The sequence below is a fragment of the Mandrillus leucophaeus genome, unplaced genomic scaffold, assembly GCF_000951045.1.
Source record: "Mandrillus leucophaeus isolate KB7577 unplaced genomic scaffold, Mleu.le_1.0 Scaffold109, whole genome shotgun sequence".
Classification (NCBI taxonomy): domain Eukaryota; kingdom Metazoa; phylum Chordata; class Mammalia; order Primates; family Cercopithecidae; genus Mandrillus; species Mandrillus leucophaeus.
Window position 1 is genome coordinate 1601429 of NW_012099098.1, and position 10224 is coordinate 1611652.

General features: G+C 55.9%; 1 protein-coding gene across 1 annotated transcript in view; it reads right to left on the bottom strand.

Moving 5' to 3' along the window:
- The window catches only part of LOC105545355 (chromosome unknown open reading frame, human C9orf117), a 12525-nt gene extending 5995 nt beyond the window's left edge, over positions 1-6530 (bottom strand). The window contains exons 1-8 of the mRNA XM_011988270.1: positions 6329-6530; positions 3799-4070; positions 2746-2899; positions 1998-2265; positions 1556-1686; positions 1149-1299; positions 617-783; positions 286-472 (exon numbers count right to left, since the gene is read on the bottom strand). Coding sequence (XP_011843660.1) covers positions 286-472; positions 617-783; positions 1149-1299; positions 1556-1686; positions 1998-2265; positions 2746-2899; positions 3799-4070; positions 6329-6492 — 1494 coding nt within the window. The 5' untranslated portion in view covers positions 6493-6530. The remainder of the gene's footprint in view (positions 1-285; positions 473-616; positions 784-1148; positions 1300-1555; positions 1687-1997; positions 2266-2745; positions 2900-3798; positions 4071-6328) is intronic.
- Between the last annotated feature and the right edge of the window lie 3694 nt (positions 6531-10224).

Consider the following 10224-nt stretch of genomic DNA (forward strand, 5'->3'; position numbering starts at 1 on the left):
AAAAAAAAAAAAAAAAAAAAGATGCTAGCTTGGAAGCTGAGGCCTCTTCAGGGGGATCCCACTCTGCTGGTGGCGGGGAACAACAGGGTCCAGCCAACCCCCCTCCCAGGGCATGTGTGGGCATGCCTTGGCCCACTGAGGCTTGGCCACCCCTTTCTTCAGCCCATTTTACAGATGGGAAGGGTCAGAGAGGTCTGGTTACATCCCCAGGACCACACAGCTGTGGCCTGGCAGAGCCTCAGTTTGCTCCCAGGACTGGCTAACTGGGGCCCCTAGCACCCTCACCTCAGGGCTGCTATGTGCCCGGAAGGTCCCCACACGGGTGATATATGACAGCAGCCTGAGGTCCTGGGGGTTGGGTGGGATGTGGGTCTGGCGAGGTACCAGGCCTAGATCCCCCGGCTGGTAGTGGGTGATGTCAGAGAGCTGCGGCAGCAGAGACCCAGTCCTGGGCAGCTGGATGCTGGGCCGGCTGTGGGGAGGGGACCGAGGGTCACAGAGCCTTCCACGAGCCAGGTTTCTGGCCCAGGGTGAGCCGAGCACTGTCCCCATGGCTGCATGCCTTTGCCCTGCTCTCTATGACCGCCTCTGAGGCCGCACAGGGCCACTTGTTCACCTCTCGTTGGGTGGGCCATGGGACTGTGACTCCGGGTGGGGACAGCCAGCCTTCTGGGGTCTCGGGACCACAGTGGCGCTGAGCATGACCAGCAGTTGCTGCAGCATCTCCTTGTGCCATAGCTGGAATGTCACGTTGAAGTCGCTGTCCTCTTCATCGGGGTGCATCTGTTGGTGAGGGTGGGGTGGCAGCAGGCCCACAGTGGCCCCAGTACCCACCCTCCTCCAGGAACCTCCAACCTCATTGCCCCGTTTCCACGAAGTTTTCCCTGTCTCTGGTGGGATACCCATTCTCCAGTCGGGAAGACTGAGGCCTGAGACCTTTCAGAGCCTCAGAGAAGGAATCCAGCTCCTTTAAGACCTTGGAGGGATCTTTGAAGGCCAGAATCAGCGAAGGACAGACTTTCCAGGAGGCTCTCAGGGAAAAGAGGGGCCTCTGATCCTGAGGCAGCCTCTTCTCTGCAAGCAGCTTACATCTTGGGCTCACTCCCCCGCCCCCTTGCGCCCTCCCTCCCTCCCTCCCTTCTGCTCACCTGCAGAATGTTCTGGAGGAAGGAGGTGGCCTGGACCAGGGCCGCCTCCAGGCTGGCCCGAACCTTCTGCTCATTAGCCAGTTCCTGCTGTAGCCGCTGCAGATCCCCCTGCTGCTGCCCCAGCTGCAAGCTCAGCTGGTCTCTCTGGCTCCTGGACCCCAACTGGGATGAGTCAACAGCCTTCCCCCTTCCCCAGGACTGGTGCCACCTGGGGCTAGGGGCCCTGCCATTTCTCTCCAAGCCCAGAGGGGCCCCCATCCAGCCCCAAGTCCTCAGCCTGTCTGGCAGGCTCCTCTAGAGAGGGGAAGTCACTGGCCTGGGTGGTGAGATCAGAAAGAGCTGGGTCGGAGCTTGGCCCCAGCCTTCACCCGCCACCCGCCACCCACCCCTCCGCAGGCCATACGCACTTCAGTGCCTGGTTGTCCCCCTGCAGCTGCAGGGATCTCTGCTCCAACTGGCTCAGCAGGAGGCGCAGCTGCTCGGCCTCCTTGGTGTCCTGCTGCTGCTCCTGGCATTTCTTGGTCAGCATGAGGATAATCTGCGGGTGCGGACAGGTGGCCATGCCCTCAGCCAGCCCTGTCCCCCAGTTGCGGACACAGCCAGGCCTCCCCTGCTCCCCCGTGCAGAGCGACCAGTGAGCTCTCCAGGACTGGGCTCTGCTTCCATAAGCTATGGGGGTTTTAAGTCAATACAATCCAGAGCTAGGCCCAGCGCCCTGCAGCCCCCACAGGAGGCCCAGTCCTCTCTCTGCTGCCTCCCTCCCTCCTGACTTGACTTTCCCTGCAGGGTCCCCAGGGCGGCCTCCTGCCGTGTATGCCAAATGCCCTGTACTGAGGCCCGCAGGCGCACCTTCTGGTGGCCTCTTTTGTGCCTGGCCATGACCTTCTGGGTGTTCTCCAGCAGCTCCAGCTGTTTGCACAGATTGCCCTGGCTTCCCTTGAGCTGCTCATTCTCCTGCAGCAGCTTCATGCCTTGCTGGGAGACCCTGGCCATCTGCAGGCTAATGCCGTTGTTCTCTTTGATGGCCCGCTTCGTTGTCTCCCACATCCGGTTCGTGGTCACCTTGTGGAACTCACTGGCCACGAGGTTCACGCGTTGGATGATTTCTTTCCTCAGTCTGGCCAGAAAGGTGGGAGAGAGAAGGGGTCAGACAGAGCGGGCACAAGCCCTGGGCACACCCTTTCCTCTGTGAGGTTCCCAGAACACCTAGGGCTGTTAAACACCAGCATACTCTCTCCCAGGGAGGGTTGGGGCTATAGGCAGGAGGCTTTCCCTGTAGATCCTCTGGACTTTTGTAACTGGTACCATTTCGGTGTACTCTCCCCTATTAAGTAAACATGATATAATCCCAGTACGTGGCAAAAGGAAGCCCTGGGAGTCTCCAATGCCAGCGTGAGGACTGCAGTTGGGAGCTTATTCCCTTTCTCCCACCCCTTCATAATCACCAGCTGGGATTCCAAGGAGTAGCAGGTTGTGGGGGCAGGGGTCAGTTACCCCATCTAACGCCCCAGCTAGAAGCTGGGGCCCGAAGACTAGGATGTTCGTGGTCCCAGGGATGAAGGCTCCAAAGGCCCCAAAGGGTGCCCCGCTTGCCCACCTGTCCTTGTCCAGCACCGACTTCTTCTCCAGGTTGTACGCATAGTCCCTGAACTCATTCTCCTGCTTCCGCACCTGCTCCTCCAGCAACGTAAACTTCTCCGTGACCTCCTCTTTCTGTAGCCGGAACTCCTCCAGGGCTGCCAGCTTCCCCCCTGGCCGTCACAGGGCACAAGGCCCAATAAGGGGCTGCCTCAGAGGACAGGGCCTGGCGAGGACCTTAAAGATGGCCCTTAGGTCCCTGTCCCTTCCTGTGTGCCCCGTGCGGTCTCAGTGGGGCAGGTCTACCATCCCCCACCTACACTTCGTGGCCCTGTCACCTTTACTGCCTTCATCTGGGTTGCCCTCCCTCCACCCCTCCATGAATCTTACGAAGTTTTGTTCAGGTTCCACCTCCTTCAGGAAGCCTTCCTTGATACTCTCATGAAAGTGACTGACAACAACAACTGTATTTTTTTTTTTTTTTTTTGGAGACAGAATCTTACTCTGTCACTCAGGCTAGAGTGCAGTGGCACAATCACAGCTCACTGCAGCCTCAACCTCCCAGGCTCAAGAGATCCTCCCACCTCAGCCTCCCAAGTAGCTGGGACTAAATACGTGCACCACCACACCTGGCTAATTTTTGTATTTTTTTTTTTGGTAGAGATGGAGTCTTGCTATGTTGCCTAGGCTTGTCTCCAGCTCCTGCGCTCAAGCAGTCCTCCTGCCTTGGCCTCCTAAAGCACAGGGTTCACAGGCGTAGGCCACCACGCCCAACCAGCAGCTGGACTGTATATATTCTCTGGGCTAGGTTCTAATGCTGTCTGACATTTGAGCCTCACAACCCTTGCCAACTGGGGGACCTTGGTCACGACACTTCACCTTTTGAGGTGCTTCCTTGTCTACAAACTGGTTGGGGGATGTTTCCAGCTTTGCAGGCTTGCTGGGACAATTAAGAAAGACAGTGCGTGCCAAGCAGCACGTGGCTATTATCCCTGTTTCCCCAGGTGAGAAACAGGGTCAGTGATAGAGCTGGGATGTGTGCTGCAGGCTTGCCAGCCAGTCCCCTCCTCACCAAGGATGATGTTCTCCGTGGTGAGCTGGTCCTTGGTCTCCTGGAACTCGTGGCGCACCTGGGCTAGCTGCGCCTCGAAGGCATCCTTCTCCATCTCCTTGGCTAGCTGCAAGTTCTGGAGCTGCTCGTTGAGGTCTGTGATCTCGTCCACCTGCTGGTTGAGCGTGCGCTTGAGGAAGGCCACAATCTCCTTCTTGTTATTGGCCAGCTGCTCGAACTCCTGGCGGAACAGCTTCTCCTGCACAGCCAGCTCATCCCACTTCCGCTGGTACCTGGGGTGGGGGCGGGGGTGGGGCCGTGGTCCAGGGGTCAGGCTGGGCAAGCCAGGCCTCTGGTGCAGCTGGGCCCACTCTCTTGGACCCCCTGTCCTGCAAAGGGGCTTTTGAGATTCCTTGTGATCAGAATCCAGCCTCATCTCTCACTATGCCCCCGATCCAACAGTCATGACCGCAGCCAATACCTGTGCTTAGCATGTTATTTTCATTACATCACTAGAATGCAAACTCCATGAGGGCAGAGCCTTGTTCACAAGTATGTCCCCAACACCTGTGCCTGGCACATAGCAGTTTGTTAAATCGTTACAACAACCTATAAGAATGTAGATACTATGATGATTTTATACCTATTTGACAGATGAGGAAACTGAGGCTCAGAAGGATAAAGGAACTCTGAGTTTGTAAGTGGCAAAGCCAGGACTTGAACCTGAGTCAGTCTGACCCCCAGAATCAAGGCTCTTAGCCACAATGCCTGCTGCAGCCAGCCAGCTCTGCATCCCTCCATAACTCTTCCACACTTTCCAATCCCAAGTCTTTGTACCTGGCATCTCCCTTACCTTTTTCCATCCAGTAACCCTGGTGTTTTCTTCTCAGTGGACCCTTCTTGGCCCTGAGCCATATTTGTGGCCCTCTCTTTGGTGCTCTCCTGTAAGTTGGCCCTTGTCCCACTGGGTGGTCAAAACCTAAGAACATGTCCCTCTCCTCCACCTCTGTATTCTCAGGGCCTGGCAGACAGCTTGGCAAATAGTAAGCACCCAATAACTCTGTTAAATACATTTGCCTTGAATACATTCTACCTGATGTCTCAGCTCAAGGGAAGTTTGTGAACTTCAAGGGAAGTATGTTAATTTTAATCAGCATTACATAACCAGTTTACTGGTTTTCAATAGAATAACCGAAGTTACTTGGAAAGTTTTTTTTTTTTTTTAACATTTTATTTATTTATTTATTTATTTATTTATTTATTTATTTATTGAGACGGAGTCTTGATCTGTCACCCAAGTTGGAGTGCAGTGGCACAATCTCGGCTTACTGCAACCTCTGCCTCCCGGGTTCAAGTGATTCTCCTGCCTCAGCCTCCTGAGTAGCTGGTATTACAGGTGCACGCCACCATGCCTGGCTAATTTTTGTATTTTTAGTAGAGATGGGGCTTCACCATGTCGGTCAGGTTGGTCTCGAACTCCTGACCTGGTGATCTGCCCACCTTGGCCTCCCAAAGTGGTGGGATTACAGGCGTGAGCCACCGTGCCTGGCCTGGAAAGTTGTTTTGCATCACAATTTAGTTGACCAACATCTTTCAAATAGTGACTGCACACAGAGCATTTCAGGGGTGTGGGCTGAGGAAGAAGTCTTGCATAGGGGAGTCAGGAGGCCAGGGCTCCCATCCTGGTGCTTCCTCTTCCTGGGGGTGACTTCCCTTCTCTGAGCCTCAGTCTTCCCCATCTGTGCAATGGGGATGACATCTGACCTCTCTAGTAAGACTGCTGTGAGGACTCAGTGGGCACCAGTATGTGGCCTGCCTGGCACCACGAGGGACTCAGCATTAGCTGTGGTTACCCACAGCATCAGTCACCTGGGGAAGAGCTGCCGCCTACTGGTTTGTCTTTTAAGGTCACCCTGAGACTGGGGCTGGTACCTCACAACTGGGAGGAAACTGGTTGTAACATAAGAAAATGATGGGCAGGTGAACATGGCTCTGAATGAAGAGTTAGAGGATCTCCCCCCACCACCATGTCACACAAAAAACTGGCTCTAGAATAGAATGTCACATCCATGGAGGGGGAATCAACCTTCCCCACTTATATTTGGGGAAACTGAGGCCCAGCATGGAGAAACAACTGGGCTCATGTGCTGGGTGAGTCAGTGGGGCACAGGCGCCACTCCCAGGAAGTGGAAGTGGGACCAGGGGGTCCACCCGCCCGCCAGAGGGCTGTTTCTACCCTTTCATAAAGCCTGTGATCCCACGGGGCAGGAGTGAGGCAGGGGGAAGTGGGGATTGCCTGGGGCGGGGCCACGAGTTAGCATCGTGGGCCCAGGGTTCTAGGAGCTGGGAAGGTGGGGAAATCCATTTACCCTTAAAATCTTGAAACCTCCCAAAGGTACATATGAGGAAATGAGGAAACGGGATGGGGTCTGGACATCCCAGGGGAGGTCAGAACACAGGCCTAGGGCCCCTTGGCCAAACCCACACGGGGGCCACCTGAGCATGGGCTTCTGACCCAGGGCACCAGACTCCTGCCTGCCAGCCCACGTACCGGGCCAGCCTGTCCTCCAGGTCTCGGATCTGGATGTGGTAGAACTCCTTCGTCTCCTTGGCCAGAGGCGGCTCCACGGCCACCACCGGCTCCTTCTTGCTGCCTTTCTTCTTCTTGACTTCAAGCTCCTTGCCTGCCTTGCTCACACTCTTTTTGGGAGCCATGGCTGATGGCAACCAGGGCTCCAAGCCCCAGGAAGAGGCCAGGTGGTTGCTAAGGAAGCTGGTCCCGTACATAGCAACAGGCCGAGGGAGTGAGGCTGGGCTTAAAGGGACCTTGCCCTGTTCCTGCTGGGCGCCAGTACCAGGTCCCACTCCAAGGCAGATGCATCACTGAGGGCCCAGGAGTCCCAGGCCACAGCAGGCAGGATGCCTGGCTCCCAGGGCAACTTTTTGGGCTTCTGGGGACACCCCTCTTTCCCCCACGTGGAAATAAGCGCCATGGGGAATGTTCATGTGGGTCAGGGCCCTGGAAATCGCCATCCTGTCCTTTGTGCTGATCAGACAGTAACCCCGGGCACACAAAGCCTGTTCTGCAGCTTTGGCCTGGGGTGACAGTGTCCTGGCGTGGGTGCGGTAGGGGGTCCAGCTGATGGGGCCCTGGCCAGCAGCTGGGTGCCTCTATGAGCTCCATCCCCAGCCCCGATCTCAGCCAGCCATGCCTGTGTGCCTGCCTGTGTTCCTCACCAGCCCAGGCACTCACTCCCTGGGACAGTGGGCAGGTCTTTTCCATCCCTGTCATCCCAGGGCTTGGCACTTAGCAAGAGATGGCTGTAGCACCACCCTGAAAAACTCTGACAGTAGCCAAGGGGAATGGCAGTGGCACTTCAGCAAATATGGTTTCTTGGAGCGACTAGATCTCACGAGTTGTAGGACCCTTGGGGCGGGGCGGGGGGATGAGGAGAACTTGGGGGCACGTGAGGGGTCAGAAGCACAGGGAGGTGGGGGCGTTTTTACTATTGGTGATGAGAAAGGTCAGAGAAGTGATTGGTTGGTCAAAACTGGGCTCACATTTGGGCTCTGTCTGACCTCCAGTGAGTCCTTGGGCCAATGGCCTGAACCTTGCTCTGTGAAAGAGTTCACAAGACCTCATCTGTAAAGTTGTAACAGTTCCCTGCACAGGGATACGGTCCAGGGATGCTGGGGGCACTTAGTGAGTGCTGGCCCATGAAGCTCCCGTCCACTTTGTGAGATAGGCAGGCAGCTCCTGGAATTTCCAGCACCCCTGGACCCCACCTGTGGTGGTCTGCCCTTCCCAGGGTGCCTGTTCCCTGCAGGCAGGGCAGCCCTGGGACGGTAAAAATGTGACTGGCAGAGGGAAGAGACCCCCACGCTTCTGCACAGGCCTCAGGCTGAGTGCACTCACTGCAGTGAGGGAGCTCTGGCTGCCCAGGCCTTGAGGGGAGAGGAGGGGAGGCCTGGCCCAGTGCCCTTCCAGCCCAACGCGATGCCCCTGCTCCTGCTGGACATTGCCCCCTCCCCCACCTGAACAGTTGCTCCTGCAGAGCCTAGGTGGGCAAAAATTCCCACGGTGCTCCCAGCTGACTGGGGGCCTCCCTGTGCCTCCCCCATTTCTATTCTCTTTTCCCCAGGCCCATCGCAGGGGGTAGCTCTGAATTCCCAGCCTGATGGGGACCCACGGCCCCTCAGGCAGCCTGGAACCCACAGAGGGTGTCAGCTTGGACACCTGCCCTCCTCGCCTTCGTCAGCACCAGGATGGCTTTGTCAGCACCACGTGGCAAGAGGGATGAGCTGAACTTCTCGGCCAGCCTTCCTGGTGGAGGCAGGGAGGGGACGCTGCGGGTTGGAGGGAGAGCACTTCCTGGGGCTTGCTTGGAGACTCTCCCCAAAGCTCCCTACTTTGGACCCTAGGCCGCTACTTGCCAACAGGGGCACTGTCTCATTATCGTTTCTGCAGCTGCCTTCCGTAGTCTCCTGGGGACTGAGACGGATGGGCCCAGAGCTGCTGGAGCTGCGAGACACAAAGTCAGCAGCCCCGCAGGAGCTGGATCTTCTGAGGGGAGGCAGGCAGTGCACAAAGCCATGCAGACTGCAGCACCGGCCAAGGACAGTGGACAGTGACCTGGGGCACTGTCACCTCTGGGAAGCTTTGGAGGGAAGAAACCTAGGCCGTAGGGAGGCAGGGAGGCCAGGCATCATTAAACATGCCCTTGGCCAGGTGCACTGGTTCATGCCTATAATCCCAGCACTTTCAGAGGCCAAGGTGGGAGGATCACTTAAGGCCAGGAGTTCAAGACCAGCCTGGGCAATATAGCAAGACCCCCATCTCTAAAAAAAAACAGGCATGGTGGCATACGCCTGTAGTCCCAGTTACTCAGGAGGCTGAGGTGGGAGGATTGCTTGAGCCCAGGAGTTCGAGGCTGCAGTGAGTTATGATCGTGCCACAGGGTCTCTGTTCATACCACCATCTGGTCTGAGTTAGGTACAGGCCAATAAAGGAGGTAGTTAATTTACAACAAGGTCAGTGATGGGGAGGGGAGTTCCGGTCTCTGGTCTTTCCTCGTCATTTACAGAACGGGAACAATGGGGAACAGGGTTAAGCTCCAGTCTAAGAGGCAGATCTGCAGAACAGACTCTGTGACCCACATCACAATCACATCTCTCTCAAGGCTTAAAGCGGTTTTGGGGTTCCAACAGCTTTTACATTTTTTTCTTTTCTTTTTTTTTTTTTTTTTTGAGACAGAGTCTCGTTCTGTTGCCCAAGCTGGAGTGCAGTGGTGCGGTCTCGGCTCGTAACCTCTGCCTCCTGGGTTCAAGCGATTCTCCTGCCTCAGCTTCCCAAGTAGCTGGGGACTACACACATGCACCACCATACCTGGCTAATTTTTAAAATTTTTTTGGTGGAGATGGCGTTTCATCATGTTGCCCAGGGTGGTCTCAAACTCCTGACCTCAAGTGATCTGCCCACCTTGGCCTCCCAGAGTGCTGGGATTACAGGCATGATCCACTGCACCCGGCCAGCTTTTAAATTTTACTTACTCTCACATGTTGGACACCCAGCTGGTATCAGATCATCGGTGTGAAAGTAACGAATACTTGGTGTTAGAAAAACACCATTTCTCCCCCTGACCCCCCAGCTCTGTGTCGTGGAAGTTTTACCTGGGGTGTTATACTCTAGGCAGGTGTGGTCAAAAAGACCAGCTCTTCTCCCAGCCCCTAGTCTGGCTCTTCATTTCGCTGTGGGAGGGGAAGGCTGCTGGCCTTTTTTTACGCAGCACCCCACCCCTCCCTGCCCATCCCTGTGTTGCAGAATCTCTATCGCAAGCAGGTGCAGCAGAGAGAACTTTCCCACAAGGCCCACGTGGAGCGTGGACGCTCTTCTCCAGGTGCCGCAGGTTGAGAGCGCTTGGGCCCTGCTGGCCCAACTCCAGCTAGCTCATAGGATGGAGGCTTTTTCACACCAGGCAGGGCGAGACCAGCTGAGAATATCAGTGGCTGCCACCCCCTGGTACCCACTTATAGAGCAGGGTGTGACTTAGGAAAAGTAGGTCCCTCCCCCAGTTTGGGTGCCATGGCGCGTGGGTTTTTGCTCTGGGGGAAGAGGCAGGGGAAGAGAACAAAGAGCTCTGTCACTTTGCCGAGGGGACTTCACTTCCGGTCACAGCTTCAAAAAATCCATGTCTAAAGGCTGACAGAATTACAACCGATCAGTTTAAATATCGTAATTGACACTTTCTTTCTCTTTCTCTTTCCCTCTCTCTTTCTCTCTCTTTCCCTCTCTCCCTCTTTCTCTCTCTTTCCCTCTCTCTTTCTTTCTCTTTCTCTCTCTTTCCCTCTCTCTTTCTTTCTCTTTCTCTCTCTCTCTCCTCTCTCTCTTTCCCTCCCTCCCTCCCTTCTTTCTTTCTCTTTCTCTTTCCTCCCCTCCCCTCCCCTCCC